Consider the following 27,760-nt stretch of genomic DNA (forward strand, 5'->3'; position numbering starts at 1 on the left):
CTTGAGGTAGGAAGGCATTTCACTGGAAATGAAAAAAAAAAAAATTGGATGAAAATGTGAAAAGAAAGGCCTCTGGAAAAAATGGAGTAACTGTACAATGAATTAATAAAGGGTAAAAAAAAATCTCCCGTGTAATATTCTTGCAGCCACAGGACATCAATTATTCACAAAAAAATAGTAAAGGATCCATAAAAGTAGGTCATGACTGCGGCATACCAAAGAAATTCATTTGAATATTTAAACCCAGAGAGACACCACGCTGCTGAGTTTGCTCTGAACATTAGCAAACTGCGGTGGTATCTCAGTCAACACACAGGAGAGATAATGGAGCAGCAGAGGCAGCGACTCCTCAAGAGAGTGATCAGGAGGATAAAGCTCAGTGAACCCAAGTGCTCCTGGCAGCAGTTAGGGAGGAAGGGCCTGGGCTCAGGGTGTGATAAAGGCAGAGGGTGGAGGTGCATGTGACCTGGGTTTGATGTGATAAAAAAAACAAAAAACGGGAGGGTCTTTGTGCACAGGACCTAAAGCTATATACAAGACAGAGAGGCGTATATGTCATATACTGGATGTGCGTGGAGTTGGGAGCGGGGTCATAATGTGAAATACCACATCATTTACTGTGTGTCTCCTGCTTGGGTCAGAACAGACGAAAAAGGACGTGTTAGTCATTTGTTACACATGCAGCGAATCCACGGAGGGTTGGGAATCAGTCAAGGGAGGAGAGGAGAGGTGAGGGGAAGGTGAGAAACGTTTTCAAGTGCAAAGACCATAAATTTAACACCTTCTCCTGCGCGAGGCAGAGAGGCAGGCGGGCGATCTTAAAGAAAGGGTAATGGAGAAAGTGATGAAGAAATGGGCAAAGGTATCTGTGACAAGAGTGAGAATGGAGGGTGTGCCAGCAGGGAGGCAGAAGGAAATAAACAAGGCCAGGTAGAGGAAGGGGTGATTTGGGAAAGGGGAGCGAGGGCTGGGAAAGGCAGGCGTCGGGGTCATAAAAACTAGGAGATGTGTTCTGGCCTCTGGGTCTTCATATCTTTTACATTTCTAATTAAAAGAGATAAAGAGTGAGGGAGCCATCAATCCCACAGTGATTTCCCAGTTAAGGTTTTAGAGGGAGCTGTAAACTAGGCAGCCCGGCATCATTGATTTTATAATTAGCTATCGTCACCCCAGACTTAAGATGGAGGGAGTGCGGCAGAGGGGCAGGAGGAGCACTTAAAAGAGGGGAGCGGGAGAGACTTGCCGGAGGAGTGGGGAGGCACATGGATGAAGATGATGAGGAGGTCAGGCCTGAGGGGGTGGAGGGTGAAATGGGAGTTGGGGGGGAGGGGTGGGGGGCTGTGGGAGAGCCAAAGGTGAGCAGAGAGGAAAAACCTAGAATGAGGAATGTGACTGAAACAGGCAATGAGCCAAAAGGGAATATAGGCTATATAGCTGTGTGAAAAGAAATGGCATAGTTAATTACCAGTGAAATGGCATGTGAGGATCAAAATATTGCTATGATCTTTGGCCAGGAAAAGACACATTAGACCCAATAATGGATACATAAACCATTTTATTATACAGAACCCCACCCCAAACCCTGTTACATGACGGATAAGAAAAATACACAGTGGGGTACATGTGGGATAACCTTCACGCACAAAACTTCAAAACAAACCATAACCACTGGAGCTTTATTGCAATGTGAGACAGTGTCCTGACGAGGAGCACTTGTATTGGAGCTCTCAGTGGAACAACAAAAAAATAACTTCCCTAAGACATAAAGTCAGATCACAACCACAAACAAGGACTATGGAGAATACATGTAGTGTGCTATTTTCTGGGAAGGAATACCAGACTCCTCAAAACACTCTATATATGGAGAATCAACATGTACGGCAACACCAGAATAGTGGACTAGTGACACAAGGTAAATGAGAGGTTGGACAGACATTTACTCCTTTCATGACCACCTTAATAATCCCCTTCCTGTTGGAGCTGTTTAAACATTAAAATCCATTTCTCTCGCTGATTTCCGCCTCTACCTTAAGCTCAACACGCTGCTGGTATCGTTCCCGTTCGTTAGCACCAATACCTTGCAACAACACAACTCAAATATTAAACCTTAATAGACACAAAGTGAGTACTTGAAAAGTAGAAAGTAAAAACACAGTGTAGATAAAATATGCGTAAACACAACACACAATGGTAATGATTACGATAATGATGCAAGGACACGACTGACGTATTGTTAAGTATCCATATATCAACTTTTCATCTAAAAACTCTTCTATGGTAAAAATAGGGTGCAAATACAGCAGATAGAATCAAGCATCAAAGTGTCTAGCAAATTTTCTTTAGCCAAGCATGGAAATTTTTGTCACACATTGCACAAACAGTTGTGTGAAATCCTATTAAAACCTATTTCAAACTAAACCTGAATATAGTTTCATTGCAGCATAACTCAAGTTAATTATAAATAGAAAATCATGAAAAATGCATACAGTATTGATTAAAAGGTAGTCAGCAATTTTTACTAGGCAGTATATTGCCATAGGGCTAGAGGGGGGAATACCAACACCATGACATGATGTAAAGATCTATAAAGAAGATATTCTTTGACTCTTGTTTCTTTATTTTAGGCACAAATTTAGAACTGCATGACTGTGAATTAAGATTTCTGTACAATATAAAGTGTAACAAAGACTGATGCTAAATATCCAAATAACCAGCTAGCAAATTACCATTCAATAATTGTGAAAAGTAAAGCCTGGCATCATTAATTAACAAGTAAAAACGGCAGCTGACCTATAGTGAAAAGCTTATGAGCATTAATTTTATAATAATGATGATATGAAGTTGCTGAAGTAGAACGTTGCATCTGGCATCTATCTTGATAGACTTTTAAAGACAATCTGTTCAATAAGCTCTCTGCCTGTCCGTCTTAGAGTGCCTCTGCACCACTAAATCTCCTGAACTGCAACTGCATGACAATCAACTGCTAATGCGTACAAGAAAGTGCATATCAAATCTTAGTTCTGAGTAAATGGAGGAGAAATATGATGTCATAGACCTACATTACTACAATATAACTCTAGCATGATGCTGTATCATTACTTTATGCTGCCATGAATAGTGTTCAAAGCTGCTGTGGGGGAATTTAATGCTGGAAGAGAGTTTTGCCATTATTTTTTCAGCGGAGCTGGGGCCTGCACAAAACATCATAATTACAGTGCCTGTCATGACTCCTAATCACAAATGTCATAAAAACGACATAACATCCATCGTAAAGCTCTCGACATAGCAATGATTCAACAGAAATCATTCTGCTACAAGCCTGCGAACTCTCAAATGCTGGAGCCCGTGCCTAAAAGCCCGTCATTTCGAACTATGCTACAGTCTTATGTCAGTCATAAACACGGTGTTGACCTGCCACCACAAGCATTATGTCTTTCCTAACCACAAAACAGTGAGGGCGATAACACAACAGTCTAGGAGGGAAAAACCAAGGTTCACGGCAGATATGATGTAAATTGCATATTAATATTTTGTCTGTGTAGTGAGTGAGCTGTATATGTGCTTGTTAGTGGAAGTAATGTGGAACTACGCAGAGTTCCCCCTTCTCCTCTTTTTGATCTCTCGACGTCGTCCGTCCACTGGTTACCACAGCGAGGTGTCGGCCAGATCGCTGGAGGAAGACACAAAGGAGAGTGAGCGTGTGTGAAAAACTTGAAAGAAACACACATTCCAGTTGAAAGAGGAGGTTAGACTGAAGGAGTGGGTGAGTGGGAGAGTGAGGGCTTTAATGATGCTGAAAATTGGCCCGTGACTGCGGTACACCCCTCAGGTAAATCATTGCTACAGCTTGCTGTCAACTTATCTGTCCCCTTGTCCTCCCATCTCGCCCCTCCCACGCCCCGGCTCTGTCTCAGACTGTCTCCCCCTGCCTCACCCTGACTCAACTTCTTTTACGACCACATATTCAAAACTTCCATCTTCCAGCCATACTCACCCTGTCACCATAAATAATTGCTCGCATGTGTCTATGTGCATTAGCAAGCTTTGATTTCACTGTTTATGAACCATTTCTGTGTAAGATCAGAGGTAGAGAGTAACTAAGTAGATTTACTCAGGTAATATGTTTAAGGACAATTTTTAAGTAGAAGTACCTCACTCCTCCATTTTGAGATACTTACATTTCTACATTCCAGGGACTAATATGCTACTTTCTACTCCACTGCATTTATCAGGCGGCTGTGTTCACTAATTACTTTGCAGAGTAAGGCTGCGTGCACAAATCAAGTCATGAGCTCATAAAATATGACGCATTGCTGGAGTTTAAAACCAGCCAGCATGACAGGTAGAAATTTGTTGGCTTGTTTGGCCTCAAAGAAATTTTCATTTCAATATGCAGTCAGTAATGCAAACCTCCATTTTTGAACATTAAATCTTCAACTGTAATCGATTTGCTGTTGTTGTCTTGTCGTCGCTCCTTTAGTAATGCTTTATCCTTCATTGTGGGAAATATCCTTCAGTGTATTTTGAGCGTAGGCAACTAGTGTGACAAATTTGTTCAATCACATTATTTCTTCCTTTTAGAGTACTCAGATCACCAAAATAGAATTAAAGAAAAAAGGTACTTGTTCTGCAGAAGAATGGCATCTGAGACTGATATATTATCATAAACATCACATTATTATATTGTTTACTGATGCAACAACAAGTAAGTATTTTACTGTTGTAGCTGCTCAAGTTAGTTTTAACTACTTTCTTCATAGTTAGATAGTTTAGTTCAGGTCCCTCCAGAGAGTCAAGATAATCTAATAAATTATTAAGAAGCATAAAATGGAATATTCAAGTAAAATACAAAACTGATGAATGGAACCACTTCTGAAATTGATGATTATTACTGACATTTTAATTCAGTTTATTGCAAATATGTATATACTTTTACACTGGTACATAATTTTTAATGCAAGACATTTATGGAGTATTATTCCTTTAATACTTGAGAGTAATGGATCGGAGTACCGTTCCCTCCTCCTCTGTGTGTGTGTGTGTGTATGAGTGTGCATAAGTGTGTATATTCTACATGCGGTCATGTGTGTTTGAGGCGGGAGGTTGTACCTGAGAACAGCGTCTGTGTGCTCAGGCAGCAAAAGTGCCGTTTCCTCTCCGGAGCTGTGCCTTCCACACTGAAGTGGATCAGATTCCTCCTCCTAAACACCAGACAGAAACACACACACACACATATATACACACAGAAAGACACTTAACACATATCTGTCTGACAGCTATTACAGTCTAATAACTTGCAGGCTAGCAGCCTAATTGCAACTGAGATAATGTCTGTATCAAATGATCCACTGCCCACGTTTAACTGGTGCACATGGCTATCTGCATGAGGACATAGCTCATTTTCAGTATCACATATAATTACACGACGGTGATGCTGAACAGCTCAGATAGCGCGTCTCACCGAATCGGAGCTGTGCGCAAGAGTGTCAGCGCCGGCCTGGTGTGGCGAGGAGAGCGGTGCCGGCTGGTTGATGACCACAGCGCTCCTCTCCATCTCCCTGGGCGAGGGAGGAGGGGTGGTGAGAAGCAAAGAGTCAGGCTGGCCCTGCTCGCACAGGCTGTAGTGTCCCAGAGGTCTTGGTGGACGGAGGGGCTGCAGGGCCTCTGGGTTCTCATCCTCGGAGTCAGATAACGCGCTGTCAGGCCGCCCTGCCAGACAGAAACATTGGCAAAAGAAAAAGTGATCACTTCTCCCTCAAAGCGCTGCTCCTGTTGCCCGCGACACAGGCCATTCTGAACAATATTTAGTGTTGCTGCTGAATGATAGTTAGCACTTTTATTGTTCACATCTGCAGGGCATACAGTAGATTAATGTGTGGCTCCATTCACCTGTAGAGGCGGTCAGGGCAGTGCTCCACTTGGCACTGGCCGCTGTTCCCATCTTCTGCTCCAGCTGACAGATGTACTCCATCAACTCCTGTAGTGGAAAATACAGCCATCATATCACACACACCGGGGCGGGACTTTCATCATGGCTCCGGCAACCATCTCACCCTCATAACCCTCATGATGTTGGACTTTTTCAGGCCAAAACCACATAAAATGGTTACACAGTAAATACAAAAAAACAACATTTTTTTATTACTCAGACATTATTATGACTGTAGAATAAACATTTAAACATTTGTTTGATTTGTGATGTGCCACAGATTGGCCGCTGTGCTCCCATATGGTGGATGTTAAAATGAAGCTGGACACTGATTTTAAAAACATTGACTATCTACTGGGCAAGTGTGATGGTGGTTAGCCAACAAAAACTCTGCAGGCACTTTAACAGTGGCAGCACTGACTGCCCTGAAATCCACTGATTTATATTGCACTATAAACAATTTATACTGCACAATAACAACCACAAAGACAACAACAGAAAGAAGATTTCTAACACCTGGGACATTCATAATACTAGTATACTTGTGTATATGTTACATCAGTAAACTTTAAGATATGAATATATTATTAATACTGAGCTTTTAGGAAAAGAAAAAATATTAATTCAAATTATTCACTAGAGCTTGACAGTGATACAAACGAACAAAATTTGTACTAAATTTAAAGATGATAATGAGTGAAATACTGTAGTTGTGAGCTGATTAGGATAAGACAGTTACTATTTACTTGTTAATCCATGTAAGCCATTCATTAGTCTTGAGACCTTATCAACTGATAATGAACAGGGCATAAAGTCAGCATCTGTGACACCACACACACACTCAGTGTTTACATGTGAATATACAGACTCTCAGTTTTCACCTTTTTTTGGGACAAACTCTCTGTCAGCACAGATTCAAAGAGCGTTTCTGACCTGCTTCTCAGCAAGTAGCTGCTCCTTCTCTTTTTGAGCAACCCTCAGGCTGGCTTTTAGTTCCTGGAGCTCCCTGCGGGTTTCACTAAGCTGAACCTGGGGGGCAGATATGAAATACAATGCTGAGTCACTTTAGACAAAAGCACCAAATGGATGTAAAATAAATCAAGTCTTTCTCACCCGGTTGCAATCCTTTTCTCTTCCAAGCTCAACCTCCAGCTTCACCCTCTCCATCCTCTCCTCCTGCAGCCTCTCCTCCATCCTCTGCATCTCTGCGTTGAGTTTCTCCAGATGCTCGTGGTCCTTCTGGCAGGTGACACAAACACACACGTTTACTCAGTATATAACATGTTCTCCTCAGGCAGCGAAGTCACTGGACCATGTGTAATAATTTGACTTGACTTCACAGCTGCAGTGTACAATAAGATAAACAACATATATACCACTTGGGAGAATATTTCACCCTGAAGCCATCAAATGCTGTTTTGAAACATAATTACATTTAACAACTGACACTGTAATACAAATATATTACATTTTCTAAATGATCTCCACTTCAGGTTCTATGATCTGTGGAGATGCAGTACCTCAGCAGTGCGCTGCAGGCTCTGCCTCTCCTGGGCCCAGTGGGCTCTTCCCTCTCTCAGGGCCAGACTGGAATCTGCGAGCTGAAGGGTGAGTTGGGCAGCCTGCAAACGAGCCTGGTGCAGTTCAGCCTGCCCGTGATCCCTCTGGGCTACCATGGCACTTAAATCGCTCTTCAAGCCCTCGGCAGCACGCTCACTCGTGTTCAGACGCTCCCGCAGGCTCCGCATCTCCTTCAGAGCTGCCTCACTCTCCGTCTGGTGGTACAGGAACAAGAAAGCATGTTTGGTTGAGTATATGGGATCTGCTACATGATGCCAGTTTTGAAAATACCTAATACTGAATATGAAATGACCAATGTTAAATCTAGCATAGTTTTAGGATGTGCTGGCATACAACTCTCTCTTACGGCGTAATAGAGAGACTACATGCCTGCTCCAAATAAATTCTGATGTCAGGTGCAAATACTTCTCCGCTTTTTTTTTATTTCTCCAAATTCAGCATACACAATGTCACCAATGTCTTAATTTCAACCATTCTTTCAATTACATGTCTGACCTCTTTCCTGTGGGCAGTGGTGAGTTTCTGGGTGAGGGTGGTGATGGTGTTTTGGAGCTGAAGGACACTGGTGTCTCTCTGGGCCAGTGAGTTCCTCAGGCCCTGGAACTCCTTAGACAGACTTCTGAGTTCAGCCTCTGTCTGTTCCAGCTTGGTCTAAAAGAAACAAATGACACAGATGGGAAAAGAGAAGGAGATGTATGAGAAAAGAACAAGAGAGATACAGGTTTTATTGATATACAGCATGTTCTGAACTGTTAAGTACCTGCAGGCTCTTCCTCTCGCTCTCTTCTTCTTTCCTCTGAGCTCCTGCCCTCTTTACTCTCTCCTTCATCCTGCACACACAGATTTGGTTACTGACAATCAAACGTATTCATGAGAGCAGTGTTACACTAAAAGTAGAAGGAAAGGAAACAAAGAGAGAGAAAAAAAGAAAATGTCAGACCTTTCCAACTCGGTCTCTCTTTCCACAGTTCTCTCTGTCAAGGTTTTGATGTCCTCCTCCAACTCTTGGATTCGTACTTCACTTGCCTCCCTTGCATCCAATAAAGCACTTTTCTCCTGGGCAAGTGATTCTCCTAAAGCCTGCTCCTCCTATCAGACCAGAGACATTTTGAATTTTAATAACACGCTATTTTAACATAATAACTCAGACATTTTCCTAAACTGCTGTTACTTAAAATCTTACACTGAACCTAGAATGATTTTGTTAAAACAGAGATTTTTCATCAGAGAGCAAAGGCACAGATAAAGAGGAAGCATGGAGATGGTTGTGGGCAAACTGGTCCTAATCAAATGATTTGCTTGTCATTTCCCTAGGCTTATACACCACCTTCTGCTTCCTCTCTATCTCCTTGATCTTCTCTCGACACTGCTTCAGCTCTTCCTGCAGCCTGGCGATATCTTTTTCCAGCTCTTTGCGTCGCCTGTCCCAGGCCTCCCTTGCTCTCTTGTACTCTTCCTTCTCTCTCTCCCTTTGCCTGCTTGCCGCCTCCTGCACTTGCAGCAGCTCAGCCCGCTCCCGCAGACATTCCTGCAGGCGACTCTGACAATAGACAGCAGATGGAGAATCATCAGGTAAACAACAGTATTGATTTCCCAGTGTATGTATTTTATCAGCGCTCATTAATTTTGCAAAACAGGAAACATACTCTCCCCCACTACCTTATCTAGTCGATGCTTTCTGCATTTGTTATGCTCACCTGCAGCAGTTCAGCCCTGGGTACTACCAGCAGCATGCCTGTACCTACTTCCTCTCCATGAGGCTCCTCCTCAAGGGTCACCAGATCCTCAAGAGGCTTTGGTGCACAGAAAGTAAATTTGGAGCTCCGGGAGCACACTTCTCCCTTAGCATCGACATACACAAACTCATACTCCTGGGAGCTGGGCTTGGGTAGGTATGAGGCTAAAAAGTGGGGGAAACAAGACAAGAATTATGTTGAAATTAATTTGCTGAGAAGCACAATTATCTTTCAGAGTAGCCCTGCTTTCATTCAGTGCCAGCTTTCCCATAATGCTTATGTAGGAAGTATGTGAAATTTAACTATCTCTGAATTTAATGATACAGACAGGAATTTATACAATACGACCCTATAAGACATTTATTTTACATTATATGGCTGACACTGTGACAAATAAAGCAGCATTTACAAATGATACAACACTGCAAGTCTTCGTCTTTTATTTAATATTGCAGTTACACTGATTTATGAGTAGGTTGTTGCAATACAGCCTCCAGCCACAGGAGGCAGCACTAATATCGTTCAGCGCAGGTGAGCACACCTGAAATTACGCGCCATATTTGAATTTACAATGGCCGTAATTACCTCAATGGAGACCAGCTGTTCTCTTTGGAGTGAGTTGACGCTTTGTTACTTCGCGCCGGCCTGGAATAGATTTTTTTCCATCCTGAAACATCATTAAGACGACCGGCTTGCCTCGAGTGAGTTCTCGTTGTTATTATTTTCCCTTTAAGTACTTCACGAGCACAGAGCACTTTAAATAGGTGTGTCACTGAAACGGTGCTGTATCAGAGCAAGCTAACTCGTGTCACTTTAGCTTGCAATGTCTCTCAAAGTAGGTAATTTTTCTGCGGTGCTTAGAGAAATACCCGTATTTTCTGTGAGATATGTTTGTTTGCTGTTTTACCGGGGGGTTAGATGAGATTAGCCGCAGCATTATTACCTCTGCTGGACCTGTTTAGCATAATTTAGCATAAATTAACCGGAGCAAGTGAAAATGGTAAACGTTAACTTCCGCTTAACAGAAGATTGTCGTATTCATATGTTCTTCCTTGTATCACCAGCACATCGGAGAATTAACCAGGGTTTTGTTTAGAAACTTAGTAAAACGTGTAACTTCACTGTGAGGACAGGACAAAATGGCTACTGAGTTCAGTCGTTTAGGTCAGTCAGGCTAGCTCTAGCAAGCTAACTGCTCATTTAACAACAACATTTCGAAAGCTACTGTATTTTGATACATGTTAAATACATAAGATTCATGCTGATACGGGTTTTGCGGTCGCTTCCAGTGTTTGGATGAAGCTAACGCTAGCCGAAACTAGCCAAATATCACAGAGCTACATTAGAAACCGCATAGACGACAGTATTAAAGTAATGGTGGTTACTATGTCGTTAGTCAACAGGTGGTGGGTACACTGCAAAATATAAATTATGCGCTTATTGATAATCTGGAGCTTTAGAAGCATGAAATCTGATTGTGAAGGAAGGGTGGCCGACTCACCGGCAATAGCGTCCTTTTGCCGACGCTGGTTAAAACAAGTCTTGCCTACTTTGTTAAAATGGGGCATGGTTAGAGAGGCAAGGAGTCGTACTTTTACAGTTTAACACTAACGTCCAGTATCAAGGCAAGCATCAACATCTAAGCATAAACATCTTGTTAACTGATGCTATATCTGTGCCTTTTGACTCACAGAAGTCTTAGTAACCCTCCCATCAGAAAAGTGCTTTGGCCCTTGTTACAGCCTAGTCCAAACTTGAAGTCTGCATTGTGCAAACACTGAAAATCTGATGCTGCAGGAGATTTATTTTATTCAGTCTTTAACTTTTGAAATGAAAAATTATTGCATATCTGTAGATTTGGGATTTTTCATTGAGGGACAAGGCATATTTTAAGAATTTCTAACCACATAAATGAATTATTTTATGATGAAACCATATCACAACATAAGTTTCTATGCAAAACAAAGTCTATTTAGGGTATGGATTTTAACTGGTTTCTTGATTAGTTGTACTATAAGCTATTATAAATTATTATATTATTAACTTCCAGCTTATTGACTAGTTTGCATATTTGTTCATGTTTCCATATTCTTGATTCTCTGTTTCATTTTATCCCCCTTTCACAGAACATACCAGGAACTGGAAATATTATGCCTCCAGCTTCCCACTGTGACCGGAGAGCAGCTAGCCACAGTCTGTGACTTCACCCAGCCCATAAAGTAAGCTAATCTAATATTATCCTTATCTCACACAGGCCATAGCTTCATGGGTAGAATGATTTACTTTGAATTTCTGTTCCACAACACATGTGCAGTAAAGGGGGTAAGATGGAAAACAGACAGGAAGGATGACATACAGCAAAGTTTATGAGCTGTATTGTTACTTAAAGCACCATCTTAGGTCACAGTGCAGGCAAGCGTCTTTTTAAATCACTGCATCAATGGTGATAAGGGACCATCAGCAGTTTTTTTAGACTTTCTTTCCACTGCTATTCTTCCAGTGAAGAATGACATCGACAGTATGCTTAACTTAGTGATAAATCACTCCACCAGGGGTCAATGCCACACCTGCTGCACACGTGCCCCTCACACTGAATCAGGCTTATCAGCTGCCACTGACAGGCAGGACAGAGTGAACACTGTATTTGCCAGTGAGTAGTGGTGGTCAGAGCAGGCTTTGAGCCACTGTCTTTGTCATCCTCATTACTCAACCTCCTGCTTACTAAAGAAATTTATTCAAACCATCACACAGACTGTCTGTGTTAGACCAGGCCAAGTGGGATATTTGTCTTCTGCGCAGGATATTTTCCCTTTTACATCTGTGGAAATTCTCTTTTAACTGAGAAATAACTGACATTTCTTTCCACAGTTGCTAGCCCTTTGTACAACAGAGCAATTCAATTTACAGAAACATCAATCTCCTGCTGAAGGTTTTATGTGCGGATCTAAGCACTGTACTGTATAGATTCTGGCTAACTATGGGAAATAAAATGCAGCTAGAAAATAAGGACAGGAGTACCTTGGAAATGCACACAGCAGTTGACATCTGTGCCCTCTTGATAGTCAGCTGGGGCTGAGGCCCATACAAATGTGTGGTATTCCTTCACTGATGACCATCCCACCTGTGGAAGAAAACATGCCCATGCTGTTATTTTGCAATTGAATATACATACTCTTTATTCACTTGATATTTGTGACAGTCATCATGTTAACAATACCTTGAAGAGCCCTATCCAGTCATTGCTGGCCCAGTTGTGCTCAGAGCTCAGTGTGTAGTGGCAATCGACTCTACTCTGAGGGAAGTAACTGCAGCCCACGTTCCTAAACTCCACCCGCCAAGCCTTGTCCATGGCAACACACAACAAAGGCAGGCTATTTTGCACCTACAGGGGAAAAAAAACACAATGTTCAAAGTTGAATTGATTTTTTTTTTTTTTGGATACTTACTACAGGTTTGAGGTAGAAACTGACTTTCGATGAGCTAATTGTGAAATGGGTAAGAGGTGACTGCTGGAAAACAAACAACAGAGAGCTACAGTCTGTGAATATTTATTTAGGGTAAGAAGATAGCCTGACTGAGTGCACACTTGAGGAATGGCTACCAGAACTAAACCTCAGTGACAGTATGGCCTTTGAGCAACATGACATATTACATGTTTGTCACCAGGGCTATTTCAGTCATCGTCAAAATCATCTGCTATTGTACACTGTCACATGCAGGACAAGGTGTCTGGGGCCTCCAGCAATGTAGGGTCTCAAATTCCACTGGCAGATGCTCTCCATGAATTTTAAAGAATTCCTGCTTGCAGTTAAACACACCACTTTGAGACATGTGCAACTTTCAGACAGCATTATTTATTCATTTTGCATTGTGTGTTGGGGTATTGACTCCAGTATAGGTCAAAGTTGATGTACCCTGGCATGGCAGAAATTCAACTTTCCCACAGACACATGAAAACAGTAAACCAGGGCAAAAGAAACACATAATAGTGCAGCAGAAATTGTTAGCAGAGAAATGTGACATGTGCAAGGGAGAAAACACTTAATTTTGTTTACAGTGTCCATGTGCTGCAGTTTATAACTCTATCCTCGGCTACAGTCATAATGTAATTGATTTACAGAGGTCTGAAGTTTTCTATTTTAAGATAGCATCCTCCTAAACTGAGGTATGAAGAGAAGAAACTTCTGTAGTGTAAATATTGCAGAGCATTTTCCAGATGCCGGCGAAATCCACCGATCAGAGGGACGGAAATATACAGAAGCTTTCCGAGGGTTCAGATTACACAGCACGAGGCTTGAGGCCCAACAGTAGCACATGTCGACAAAACAGTGTGGCATGCATATCGACGCAAGCTTAGCAAGACAATCGTGTAATCAAAGCCATTACTAGGTAGACTTGATCCTGTGCTGGTTAATTATCATCGTCCAATTAGTTTAATGTGACGCGCGTGCACGTGAAACGGAGACAATAACAGGCTTTGTTAACTACAAAAGACATCTGCGCACATTATCTCGGCCGTCTCTGATGTCTCGCTTACCTTTATCGCCCTCACCTCTCTGCAAACAGTCTACACGAGCCGTTTTTCTGTCAGATGCTGGATTCACAGACCGTGAGAAAACAACAAAAACACGAGCGACACAGACGTGTTCTCCTCCCTGGACTCAGTTGCTCCACTAACCCGAAACAATAACAAAAAACCAAAGCAAAACATAAGCATGACAGCCTCACTTTCCACTGTGGAATTGTGGGAGCTGTTGTTCACCACGTGGATAAAACAACGCTGAAATACCCCACTTTAAACTACAATCCCCAAGCTCATAGCGGACTAGCTCAGGTCGCACTTGGACGTAATATGACGCTCGTCATCGGCCGTCGTTGTTTTTCTCATCGGATGATGAAAGCACAGGGGGCCACTGGTTGTCTGACAGTGATGTGGAGACGGACCAGTGGAAATCAGTGCGATGAGAAAAACAATGATCAGCGGGTGCGACAGCAAAACGAGTGCGTGCAGACTGGGAGAGAAATTTGATTCTTGTTCACTTGTAGTTGGGATTTCATGTTGATTTGCAACCGTTCTTCTCAGAGGCTGCAAACAATGTTTTGCTGAATCTTTACCATTGCTGTGGTGGATTGTAACTAAGTGCACTTACTGAAGTACTGAACGTTAATGCAAAACGTATTCACAACTCACTATTCTTCTTTTGTATTTTACTTAAGTTTTTCTATGATGTGTTACTTTCTAATTTTACTCCACTATATTTTGGAGGCAAATATTGTAGTTTATACTTCACTATATTTATTTTAAAGCTTTAGTTACTGGTTATTTTGCAGATTATGAAATATAAATGAACAAATTATGATAGATTAGATTACTCATTCTGCATAATGAGTACTTTTATGTTGTACTTCTATGTTTTGATGCTGCAAAACTTTTTGTACTTCAAGAAGCAATTTGAATGCACAACCTTTACTTGCAATACTAATTGTACACTATAGCATTGGTACTTGGTACATAAGTGAAGGATCTAAATACTTCTTCCACCACTCCTGTATTGTGACTGCTTTGTTATTGTCAATGTTATTAATGGCCTACGGCTTATTTCCCATGCAGGTGGAAGGTAGACAATGTACGCTATGAAAGCTATTTAATTTGAATGACAAAGTACGAACAATTCTCTGTAACCTGCACAAAACCTGTGCAATTTTACAGTTCTTTGAATTTTCCTAATCTGCTGCATCGATGTCCTGCAGTGGCATGTTCCACTTCAGCAGGTTTACCAGTTATAGTGCAGCAGTTTGCTCACCTGTAGACACAGAAACAGATATTTTGACATCGGTCCATGTTCCACATTTGATGGGAGATTTTAGTTTTATTCAGAAAAATTTCCCAAATAACCCAGTAATTGTACTTGTAGGAATGTGCCCCAGTTTGGCAACTGATTTGAGAGACATCTCACATCTCTTAATGTGTCTTCTGAACGTGGGGGCACAAATAAACCAGCATGATGTTATGGTGCCAGACAGCAGATGGCAGTACACCATCTTGAAAACCCAGTGCTTTGCATTCAGGTTGCCACATGCAGACCATATCCCTGAAACCTCTAAAACACACAGTGCATGCTCTTTAGCTTCCTGAGACTGTTCCATGGCCTTGTGGAGTAATCTTAGAGTATTTACATAATGTAGGCATTACATAAAAGGAATATAGTATTTAATTAAGCTGCAGTATGAGAGACATTAAAATTGCTTAAAGGCAACATCCCCCTCAACTTTGCATTAATTAAGCTTGGTGGAATTAAGGTCCTGGAAATATTACAACAGAACAGCAAAGCATATGCGTGGCTGAGCAAGTAGATGACAATGCCCCAGGATGAAGAAAACATACTGTGACATTGTGGAGTGGCACTGTATTACTGCAGTTTGTTAAATTGTTTGTCTTGGACCAAAATGCATAATTGTGAGTTTTTAAATGAAATGCATAGTTAAGATATTGGTTTTTGCCATTAAAGGTGAACATGATCTGAACTGATTTAAATTTAAATAAGGATTAAAACTGATGATTAATGGAATAAAAAAAAAAAATCCTCCATTTCAGTATGCTCAGTACACTCAGCATGAGGCAGTTGGCTGCCCATAACCACAAAAAAAGCGAAAACTCAGATCATAGAAGTGGAAATTAAAGTTAATATTTAAGATTTAAAGTCATCATGCCTCAGTAGTTGCATCTTAAATAATGTTCATCCTTTACTATTATAGTTATCGATGTTCTCATACCGCCTATAGCCTGCTTATTTATCTCTGTCCATTGATGAGTCAATCCAGTCACACAGTACTTTACTCCTCCTCAATTAGTAAGTCCAGTTTGGCTAATTTAGTCTGTTGAAGACACTATAAGGACGCTTCATGTAATTTTATGCCGACGGACAGTCGATGTTGAGACCCTATAAATTGTGTTTAAGTGGATTAATAGTGTGCTGAGCTTGTGTGAGCAAAGTGGTGCTGGAAGAAGTGGCTGTCTATGCAGTGGGATAATTAAATAGGTTGTACTGCAATGACTAGCTTATTCAGTAGCCATTGTTTACATGTTTGTCTTAGGCTAGGATATTAGGATATAAAAAATACAACCACAAGAGTAAAAATGGGTGTCTTGCTTCAGCTTTATTTTTTATGGTTTCTGTGAACTATAATGAATTAATCATGTACTCTTGTCTCCTACTGGCTTTGTACATGTTTTGCTTATAGGTTGCAGTTTTGTGCTACTGTTATCTCAGGAAACATTATGGCAAACCTCCGATAGCCTTGACTTTGAAGCGTCACTGTTGTGTGAAGTTAGAAGATGGCTGCGCAGTAGGAATGTGAGGCTTCACCCTAATAGAGACTAGACTGAAAGTGGATTGTCCATGAAACTGCTTGATCTTGACCTGGATGCCTGCTGTTATGGCTCCTCTGTCTGTCATAAGCCCCCACCCCCAACAACTGCACATACACACACGCCATTTGACTTTATACTTTTTTCTTTGGGAAGTATAAACTGCATGAATATCAACACTGTTAAGCTTTAGGTAGAAAGAAAAACACTGTCAACTGTTCTGGCACAAAAGCCTCGGCATGCAGTTTATTTATTGGCTGTAGAACTATTCCACACAAATTTAATCCCTGTCGTCTGCCGATTTCTAGCAACCTGGCTTGGAATTCCTCTCAATATAAGAAAATGGTATAGCCCCTGAGTGCTACTGCAGTTTTATTACCTGACGTGGTCTGTCTGAATATAGCTTACCACATGTCTCATTCAAAGGGAATGGCAGGTATGTGTCACTAGTCATAAATTGCAGCTTGCCTTCAGCAGTAATCAGTTGCCAAGGAAACCTCAAATGGGATTATGACCTTCTGTTGTGTGTAGACAAGTAAACTGTTAGAGTTGTCAACATCCAAGAGACAAACATTAAAGATTTATGTCGACAAACAATTTATTTCCTCATCACACTAAATTAACGTATGATGTGTCTCGTGTGGGAGTAGAGCACTTAGAATACAAGTCAGTGCAGTGGTCTATCAAGATGTTATTTAAAGTAGTATGAGCATTTTTGGGTTAAATATTGCCCATCACTGTGGGATCAGTGATGTAATCAGTGAGGGCTGCGTGACCATTTAGTTATGGAAAGGCATTAGAAGGGTAGAAAACAAAGAAAGAAGGAGCAGGAGCAGAGTGCCTGGAAGGAGGGCAGAGTGTTGGGAGGGCGGAGATGGAGAAATGGGGGACGGTAGTATTTAGTATGCACGGCCAAGCTGCCCCATCTGCTTAGCGCAGCAGTCCCTGTCGTATAACTGTCTACAGGCCGTGGGCCACATAAAGAATGTCTCAGATTTGATGTAATTCCGCAAAATTAATGACAGCTTTACTCGGTATGGGCCGTGAGGGAATGATTAGTGTTTGATCGTCCATCTGATCAGTTCCCTTGGCTGGCTGCAGGAGAGATGCTCCACTATATACCGGCATGCTGCCTATGGCAAGCACACATGCACGCACAGATACACCTATCCCCCAAATTTTTCCTGGGCCCCACGCTCTAGTTTGGGTTTGAGCTCTGTTTCCTGTTTCCCTCAACACAGACAACCAATATCTTGTTAAACTCTCTGTGCTGTGACACTTCACATCAAAATGAACACCTACTGATGGGATGGATGCAGGTCCCACTGGTGATGTGATTGTGTACAGGGCAGTTTTTATATCAGGCTGTGCAGTATTTCAAAGGAAAGTGGGCCAACCAGCATCCAATTTAGAGAACTCAGAGGTCACACTATGACCTTTTACAAGATATGCTTTACTGCAGTTGTGATTGGAATTGGGTATTAGTTTTTAAAAGAGATGGGGAATGGATTGGGAATTTGAGAGAAGAAATTGATCCGCTGAATGGATTGCAGGAACTGGACAAGTGGAATTCCTCTCCTCCTTTTAATTCAGCCCCACCTCAGCCTGGCCCAACCCCCATCTCTTTCCTCCTCTTGGGCTGCTGCGTTTACAAGCGAGCGGGGCATTCTGTTTTACAAGTGAGCCTGGTGCGTCTCGGTGTGCTAGCAACATTAAAATTGAACCCGTCTTATCTGTGCAAAGCGTGAGGCTTTACATCAGAGGTTGTCGTGCTGCTGCCATGAGGCTCCTGTGTGCTTTTATGTAATGTGGTGCAGTCAAAAACCCAGCGGACAATTAAAGTGAGGTGATAGATAAACAAGTGATTGAAGGCAGGGATGTTAGTTTGTGGAATGTAAGGTAGAGTTGTGGGGGGAGGGCAACTTCACTGCCAAACTGTTTACCATTGTTAACAAGGCCAAGTCCAACACATGACATGCATTTCTCAGCCAAATCAAGTGTCATCATCATTTACAGACAGACTGATCTCCGGAGAAATGCAATTTTCAAAGTTGTGCCTATTTTGTGCTGAGTTGCATATGGCAAAGCTAATTTCCCATCTGACCATTAGCACTCTGGTCCAGTATCAAGCACGGAGAGCCTAATTCAGCAAAGGCTCGGGGAGGGTTGTGTTTCTGCCAACACAGATTGTTGGACAGATTGGCAATCCTTCACTGTGTATGGACGCAGTGTTTTTCCCTGAAATTGTAGGCCATTATAACAAATTACTTGCAAAAACACCATTAAAGTAAACAAAAAACCTCTTGCATCTGTTTTGATGTTCGGCCTGTTCCAGTTCAATTGCACCTCAGTTCATTATCCTTTCTCAGTTTTCCTCTTTCCTCAGTATTTTTCCATTTTTGTACTCCCTTCCATAACACTGTCTTTCCAAATTACTTGAACGTGTTTCCTCCCGCCTGGGTCCCCCCTTCCCAATCGGCATCCTCTGATCTCCTTTCATTCTGCTCTCTTTCTTGGCCCACTCCTCCTCCCCCACTGCTTTCCTTTTCTCCTCCTCATTTTATATTTTTGGCTGAGCTGAGGACCTTTCTTAGCGCAGTGACCTTTCTGGTTTTAAATTAAGCCCCACTGCGGCATGTCTCTCTTCATAGACCGCTGGTTACGAGCCTTCAGAGAACCGCAAAAAAATAACGATTCTGATGAAATGGCCCCTTTAAAAAGCTCTTCCAAATTCCTTTTACATTTTTCTTCCCCTCTTCCCCCCTTTCTGGTCACATTAATATTCACACTAATGAGGAACATCCTAAAGAGCAGACCATGGAAAATGTGAGATGAGACACATGCACATGCCTCCCCACATGCACATCATACACACACAGTTGCTCATTGCTAATGGGTTCTAATCAAATGCCATGTATGTTTGAAGTGATTTATGAAATCTGGGCAGCCTATGCTTGCAATGTGATTGCTTAATCAGAATGAGACCATTTTTCAATGGATAACCTAGTTTGTGGCCTTTTAGGAGAGACCATGTTTTACATTATGTGATTAATAGGCTTCTATTAAATTGTATTTAGATGATGAAGAGCTTTTTTACTGTGTTGAGGTCATGTTGTTACCTGGTAGTTCTGTATTTGTTTCAATACTTCACATATGTCCAGAATTTCACAGTATGATGTCAACAGGTCGATGCTATGTTAGGAAACAGGATGATGATAAACCTCAGTGCAGTATAGTCATACAGGACCTCCCAGGTGCTGAGTAGGTGTAATGGCCTTGTTCACTCTCATCAACCTCTGGTCTCATGTGTATAATCCTGTCTTGCTTTCGGAAAATGGAAATTGGGAATCTGACTCAGTCAACCAAAGCGTGCAACAGAAATGCCCCAAATTTAATTGAAACAACATGAGCTATATCCGCTCTCCAGAGCCACAATCAAACCATACCTGTTCATTGCATCCCTATAAAACTCAAGACAGTGAAAGCAACAGCAATTACTGGGAATAATCAGAGCAATTAAGCTCTCCAGTGAAGACTGAGCTGAAGGCTGTTTTGGGCCTCATGGGAAAAGACTTCCAATGAGTGTCATGGACACACTTGCAGACATGTAGGTAACCTTTATTTAACCACTTAATCTCATTGAGATCAACATTTCTTTTGCAGGAAAGACCTGAGTGTAGCAGAAGAAATAAACAAAGAGAGAAGAGAAGATGCATGGTAACAGCATCAGAAATGATCACAGACATCTCTAAAAATGTCCAAAATTAAAAGTTTAAAATCCCACGGTGGAGTGAGATATTAGTTTTTGAATTCTATGTGCACCTAATTTATTCCATTGATAGGGAGCATATTATTTGAAGGGAGTCTTTCCAAATTCAGTTTTTATCTGTGGATTATCCAGAGTTAGCATTTCCTGAGATCTGGTCTGATAGCTTTAAAGAGAAGATGAGAGATGTTATAGAAGGCAGCTTTATGAGGAGACCTTTATAAACAAAGAAGATAGTTTGTAATCCTTGTCTTATTGCTGGTTAGAACCGGCCTGCTTTTTCATGTAGTGCACAGTGATGAGTATATCTATTCCCTGTAATGAAGCATAAGGTTCAGTGGTATTCTGGAAGAGGTTAGCACCACACTGGGAAGATGGCTGTATTTGAGCACATTAGAGCTGCACATCTCCCAGTTACATATTTCGTACTATAAAATTTCCACTGACACCCTCAGATGCAGAGACAGTACCAAGAAAAAAGGGGTGTGGAAATTTCAGAGCAACCTGTGACTTAATGTGGAAATATGCAGACATTAAATGTGCTGGTTTTCTCCTCTCGACAGATTGGTACTCTCCACTTAAGGCGAGTACACTGTAGCCTTGAATATTAATCTCCCTCCCTATATAGGCTGCATCTAACAACACAGAGATGATTTCTGGGGCCTCTCTCCTTAGGTGCTCCTTGTAGCCTTGGTAACCCTAATGAATTATGGGCCAGCCCAGTTAAAACATGTGTGGTATTACCCCATTCCAGGGTGTGTCCTCCTGGGTGTCCATGAATCACTGATCTCATCAGACTGGTTCCCTCTCCTTCTCTCTCTCCTCACTACTCTTCACATCTCTCTCTCTCCTTTCTCTCCCTCTCTTTGCTCCCCTCCCCCATTCCCTGTCACACTCCAGTCCCCCAGAGCATCTGTCTGGGATCTGCCAGGCTCATCAGAGGAGAGGAGAAGGCTAACTGGGAGCCTGTAGTGGCTGTAAATCTGACCAGGGAGGTAAGAGAGTCTGCAGCGGCCACACTTCCACTGCAGCCCAGTAAGTCCAGCAGGCTCCCAGCATGCTGAAAACCTCTGACTTGCATCAACACGTGCAGACACATAACACACACACACAAATACTCAACAAGGCAGTTTGAACTCAGGTGTTCAGGTGTCATTGCCATTAAAGCTCACCTAACTTCACTGCAATTAGCTAAACCTGTTTAAACCTGTGAGTGATAATGAGCTCTCATGCTATATCTTTACCATTTCATCACATAATCAGCCAGCATGCATATACACGCTTACAGCGCATAAGCCTTTCTATAGAGGAAAAAAGACAAACATGTTTCTGAGATTCTTACATTGAGTTTTTTTTGTTGATCCCTTGTGAGTCTATTTTGCTTCATGGAATTAATTAAAAGGTGCCTTGACTGGCCTGTATCTAGGAGAGAAAAGTTTCTGTTGGAATAAGACATAGATAAGACTTGTTTATGTTCAAGTGTTTATTATTCCCTAGAAAGAGGACGGTGGCAAATGTTTGCTGCTAAGGAGGTGATGAGAGTTGGGTCGTATGCTATCTGAGAGGTGCAAAGTATTATTTAATCCATGGTGCTATGCAGAGGTAATTTCAGTCTCAGAGCAGCCATAAAGCCCTGGAAGCCTAGCACAGATCTGGACTGCAATGCAGTGAGGTGGGCCCTGCTCTCTCATACATACATTTAGCTGGGTGTGATACCATTCCATACACATAGACACACACCCTCCCTCTCCTTATCTGAGAAATAAGCATTTTTACAGAGTTTGAGCTGTAAAAGGAGAGGAGCAGATAGCCCATAAATCTAGCCATAAAAACGTTAAGTTGTCAGAGGTGCCATCAGCTATCAATCGTGTGCGGCAAGCTGATGAAGGGGAAATAGGTGATAAAAAACAGCATTTTAGGGAAATTATGTCCAGTCTTCCATTTGCGAAGTGCTGCAGTCGCATCACGGTAGAATCTTAATCACTGGCTGGTGTGGCCAGGGACTGTTCCTTGGTGTGACAGTGAGGAGGAGCACACCCTGGTGGGAGGGTGGGATATGGAGGAGGAAAGGAGAGCCGTAGGGAAGAGGGGTGGGGGTGGGGGGGCAGCGTTGTAGAAAATTATACAACTAGCATAAATCACTTCTACACTACCGTTTTTCTCTCTCCCTCAATTTCTCGCTTCCCCCATCTTCCTCACGCACTCTCTCTCACTCTTCCTTTGCTCCTTTCTCTCCTTCATGGCCGTGCATCTCCCTCTCCTCATTTGCACTCCCACTGCTCTTCACCCTGACAGTCCCCCTGGCTTTCTGCCCTTTATTCTTTCTTTCAGTTCCTGGCCATGTGCTTTATTTGAAACACTGCTGGTTACCCTCACTATCCCACTCTCCATCCATCTCAACTTCATTTCCACTGTGGTTTGTTTACATGCTTTCTTTATTGATCTGCTTTTTGTTGCCTACTAGGGATTTATCCCCTGTCCATGGGACTGTATTAGGGAACCTTGAGATTGACTTGTCTCTCTGAGATGGTTCAGATATAGTCTGTTCTTGAAATAAAAGAAAATACCATCTGGGCTGCAGCTTATTTCACACTTTATCAGACAGCACTGTGACAGGATTTCTGGTTCTTTCTTTATTGTGGTATTTTCCTCCACAAATAGAAAAAACAACCAGTGATGCTTTTATGTCCAAAGGCATTTTAATACAAGTTGGGTTTTCACTAAAACAGCTGTGAGATGAAAGTAAATTATTCTATACCCCATAGCCATTTTTATATTAACTTATGTATAATACAGTGTCTTATGCACATGAGTGTAAGGGAGTGCAGGCTAGCAGCACAGAGAAATGATATAAAGGCATCATATGACAGTACCCTTGCCTATTGAATTGATAAATGTCTTCATTGTCTGATCTGTGATCTCCCCCTTTAATCTAAGGTCATTTGTTAATTAATTTGAATAGCCTTACAGGCTCTGGTTCTGCTCCAGTGGTCTCGGTTGAGTGATGTCATTCTGCACTGAGCAGACTTTAAACACTGCGAAATGGATGCAGTGATGCATGTTCATCTGCAGTGGCCCCTCTAGTATTTTCTGCCTTGTGTCCATTTATCAGGGGAAGGTGTTACTGAGAACAAAGCACTCCTCAAGGGGTGGAAAGTGGCAATGCTATATTTTCTCACTTGAGCTGGTGACAACGATGGGGTTGTATCGATTTATATAGAGCTTCTAGTTCTGATGAGTTTATGAAGTTATGATGTTTATGCAGGGCTGCCAGAATACTGGCCTCATTCACAAAGTTACTGGTAACCTACCAAGTGGTTCTCTGTGGTCCTGGTGGTTTATGCTGAGCCATTAAAGATGCTCTGTGGCAGTGATCACAGTTGGCAGATCCTTGTGTCAGGGGCTGTGCTGCCACCTTTAGTCCAACTGAGGTACTGTAATGCAGTATCTATTCCCCACAGCATCAGTTTTGGTGAGCTACTCTGCAGTTCAGTCACACAGCATGTGTTTGTGACAGAGGGTGGTTTAACAACACATCTAACCTTACTGCATTACAGCTAGTGTAGCAGTGAACATGTAGACTTTATGTAAAATGGACTGTCACAAAGATATACCGTCCCAACTGTGTTTCATCTTTTCCACCCTCAGTACGATTGTTTAAAACACCTAGGTATTAACTTTGTGAGAAGTGTTATCTTCCCATGTTTTTCAGCTCCATTGTTATACATTTAGTCTGTCATGTGTCCCTTATCATGCTTGTGCTATTTGTTGATTTGACAGACATCTTTTTCACACATGAAATGTTACTTATTGGTATCTAGTGGTGTTGCTGCTTTAAGCTTAAAGTTGTGAGCATGTTTTTCCCTCTATGCACAGTTGATACACACTGGTCCCTGGCTCAGCTTGAAAAAGTGCTCTATGCATATGTAATCATTGTAACAGCCAAAAACTGGTGAGCATTTATAAAAGGCTTTTAAACATTGCCAGAATGAATGACATGAAAAGCAAAGGCTCTGATCTCAGCTGGATGATGGTGGATTACTTTAATGTTTTTAACGCACAAGGCCAGAGACCAGGAAATTTGCCATTAATTGTCTCAATTCTGTTCATTTAGGTTGCAGCTAGTTTTTCCTGTGTAATTTGTTTCAAAGCTAGGCTGCCATGACCTTGCCTTCACATGAGAGTGGGTGTTTGTGCAAAACTCAAAACTGTTTGTACTCAGAAGCTCATTCTTTTGACTAATGCGTTTATAGATTTTGATGATGTGATAAACCTCTGGGACTTTCAAATGCTGTGCTTCCTCACATCCATTCTAGACCCTCAGACAATTTAAGTGCCTTTCATTGACATTAACCCCAGGCACTGCAGATGATATAAATGATTGGGTGAATAGGACTATTATATATATATGAATATATAAGATCTGGGATATTTTCTCTGGCTTATTCTCTTATAGGGAGTGGTTTTTCCTCTCTGATGAAATGTTAGTGCAGTTATGACTGCATATGACAGGGGGCAGTCGAGCACACACATAAAGGCAGCAGAGAGCCACAGACAGTCCTGCCTCTGCACATCTCCTTCTCTCCCTTTGTGGCAGTGTTGCTGTTTCTTTCTATCAGTATATCTTAAAAGGAAGTTGCAAATTAAGCATATCTGTGCAATGTTGGATGAATAACTGTTTAGATTAGAACTACTAATTGTATCTGAATCATTTTTAGTTGTGGATATAGTCCTGTGAAGCCCTGCTGTAATCATAAGCACTCATTATATCTCCTATTATATCCCCTATTAATGTTCTCTTCATTAGCATTAAATCATGCCAGTCATTTTCTTTTGGAGGTCAAATGAGGCAAAATGAGGGATAGTGAAGATGATATTGTCTATAGGACAATGTCTGAGGGGGAAAAAAAAAGTGGCTTTAAGACTATAACACATAAATGTTAAAGCATTCAAAAAGTTTAAACAGCATACATAAAAAGAACATTTATTCACTCTCCAAAGTAAGCTTGCCAGTTACAGTTCAATGAATTCAAAATGTGGAGTTGTAATTTTGCACCCATAAAACTATTGAAAGAATTTCATTCATTTCACTACTACTCATTTCACTACTCGCCCCATTTATGAGCAATAAGAAATAGATACATTAATGTTATTGCATATTTGAATAATGGTGCTGCACTAAACTTCTTACTGAACATTTGCAGAATGGTTTTGTTTTTCCTTTTCTTCTAAACCAAAGAAAGTAAAACCGAGTAATGATTTCAGGCCACTTATGATTAAGTTTTGGAAGCAGCTTCCATTTTTTAAATTCTTATTTATATTTATTGTTATGCTTCTTTATGTGTTTATAATAGAACATAATAAAATTAAATATTGCTGTTTGTTTTCATTTGCAAGTAATTAGTTTCCTCCCTCTCAGCACTTTGGCCGTCGGTTTGATTAAAGGTTTGCTGCTTTTTCTCTGCGGGTGTTTGCAGAAAAGTATGCTGATTGTAGAAGTATGGCTGTATAGCACGCTGTGTAGGCCTATTTGTTATTGTGCTATTACTATGATTACATCCTCGGTTTAAGCTTGTTTTTTAAGCCCAGTGTCACTTCTGTTTCCTCAGCCCTCCATAGAAGAAAGGTCATAAACCTTCTTTTTTTTCAAGCAGCCATGTTAAAAAGAACACCTGTAACTCGACACACAGACCCCTCTACTCAAATGCCAGGGGCAACTTTATGACTCATGGGAATGGGGACACACGGGCTAAATAGATAGTTTGTGTACAAGCCTATCTTCCAGTCGAGCATTCTCTTGGTTTCAAACATCTGAATGGAGGCCATTTTGGTTTGGCCTTATGTTTGCACAGTCCTGGGATTGTGCAGGCGCTAGTGGGGGATGGGTGGGCTGCTGCCACTACCCTGAAGACTCCTGTTAATGTTTTAGTCATTCTGGAGCCGTTGGGCTGGGAGACAGATTCAGTCAAAAAGCATTTGAGCACCCTCAGGTCCTCAGAGTGATTTACTGCGTATTTGGACATCTGCAAAGAGCTTTTGCACCTTGAAATTCTCTCTCTCAGTCTCGCTCCCTCTCTTTCTATCTCTCCTTGCGGTAGTAAACCCTTGGGAATGTTCTGTCATACTGAGTCACCTTGAAGATATCCACGGTAGAGACACTTCCTGTCACCTTGTTCCTCAATGATCCACCCCTCCCTCCCCTCCACTCCTCTATCTTACCTCATCTCTCTATCACCTTCAAACCTTCTGCTTGGGCCTCAACCACACCCCTCTCATCTTGGCCATCAGATTTAATGTGTGCTGCTCCTGCTCCTGTGTCTCTTAACCCACCTCTTGCTCACCAGCTGGACACATCAATCCATGTGACAGGTGCTTGTCAGTCTGCTCCTTAATGGGAAGCAGCCCAAAAAGGAAACACAAAGTCATAGGCAGCCCAACTCCACCAGGGGAAGAGAAAATATGTCAATATATGAACACATCTTTATAGGATATATATCCTCAGTAACAAGATAAGTGTGGGTAACTGATAAGCAGTTATGAGTAAGTTACGTTACCTTGACAAGTTGTATTTACTGCTTTGTTGCCTATGGCGGCCACTCTGAGTCGAGTGAAGAGGAGAGCTGTCAGTGGTCATCAATAACAGGTCTGTGTGGTGTGGGTGGTGCAGGCTGTGTGGCATGTGTTTTAGAAGTGATGGCCAGAGGCCCTCTGTCTCTGCAGCTCTGAAAATATGGTGTCATTAGCATCTGCGTCTCCATAACTGGGACTGTTGCTGAAGAGGCCCAAACATATCTGGTATGCAGTGTTTAGGAGGCACGCAGACAGGATAATTGCTGGGCAGAATCTGTCCGCAGCTCCAGACTTTCAAGTGCTCATTGCCTTTGAGCGTTTTACACCCCAAGTGGCTGAATAGCCCAGGGGAAACAAGGTCTGCACTGATTTATTGCTCACCCTTAAGTCTTTTGTTTTTTAAGACCAAGGACAACTTAATCAGCCACCAAAGAAGTCGTCTCAGAATTGAGTTTGTAATATCATTAATGTTTGACTGGTTAGTTGTTGCACATAGGAGTCAGAATGTAAAATAGAGCCAGTGTGCTAAGCCTTTATCCCTTACTGGCGCATTCCCTAAAATGTTTGGCTGCATTTCATAACCACAGCAGTCTTTCTGCCAGTACAAGTGATTAAACACAAGAACAAAGTGTTCTTGTTGAGGTGGAGAAAGACTCAGAATGTTGTCTGGTTAAATCTGAAACCGTACCTGTGAGTTAAATAATTCATGTTGGTTAACATTGATTCGCCACATCTTTCTTGCATGCTGTGACAATGTTTAACGACAGTGTAACATGAATGAATTTGCAGTGCTCTTCATTCTGTTTCTT

The 27,760-nt window shown here is 41.8% G+C and overlaps 1 protein-coding gene and 1 long non-coding RNA gene across 3 annotated transcripts in view; one reads left to right on the forward strand and one right to left on the reverse strand.

The window, feature by feature from the left end:
- Positions 1 to 1,535: 1,535 nt before the first annotated feature.
- Positions 1,536 to 13,981, reverse strand: calcoco1a (calcium binding and coiled-coil domain 1a). The gene is made up of 15 exons (XM_018665889.2): positions 13,784 to 13,981; positions 12,464 to 12,628; positions 12,265 to 12,367; positions 9,208 to 9,410; positions 8,838 to 9,050; positions 8,451 to 8,599; positions 8,271 to 8,340; positions 8,006 to 8,161; positions 7,450 to 7,704; positions 7,043 to 7,168; positions 6,863 to 6,958; positions 5,890 to 5,977; positions 5,462 to 5,709; positions 5,110 to 5,201; positions 1,536 to 3,670 (listed from the first exon to the last, which is right to left on the reverse strand). The coding sequence occupies exons 2-15, from the start codon at positions 12,593 to 12,595 to the stop codon at positions 3,643 to 3,645; spliced, it is 1,959 nt and encodes a 652-aa protein (XP_018521405.1). The 5' UTR covers positions 12,596 to 12,628; positions 13,784 to 13,981; the 3' UTR covers positions 1,536 to 3,642.
- The window catches only part of LOC108876417 (uncharacterized), a 53,417-nt gene continuing 35,075 nt past the window's right edge, over positions 9,419 to 27,760 (forward strand). For both annotated transcript variants that reach the window (XR_007813409.1, XR_001959991.2), the window contains exons 1-2: positions 9,419 to 9,947; positions 11,373 to 11,465. This is a non-coding gene — a long non-coding RNA (uncharacterized LOC108876417). The remainder of the gene's footprint in view (positions 9,948 to 11,372; positions 11,466 to 27,760) is intronic.

This window comes from Lates calcarifer, linkage group LG6 (assembly GCF_001640805.2).
Source record: "Lates calcarifer isolate ASB-BC8 linkage group LG6, TLL_Latcal_v3, whole genome shotgun sequence".
Taxonomy (NCBI): domain Eukaryota; kingdom Metazoa; phylum Chordata; class Actinopteri; family Centropomidae; genus Lates; species Lates calcarifer.

Bases quoted from the DNA above. Each gene is read 5' to 3' on its own strand.
- calcoco1a (XM_018665889.2), bottom strand. From the start codon at position 12,595: ATGGACAAGGCTTGGCGGGTGGAGTTTAGGAACGTGGGCTGCAGTTAC. The intron at 8,341-8,450 runs GTCTGACATTTT...CTGTGTGTGCAG, and splicing joins AGAGAGACCGAGTTGGAAAG to GATGAAGGAGAGAGTAAAGA. The intron at 7,169-7,449 runs GTACTGCATCTC...GTCACCTGCCAG, and splicing joins GCCTGCAGCGCACTGCTGAG to AAGGACCACGAGCATCTGGA.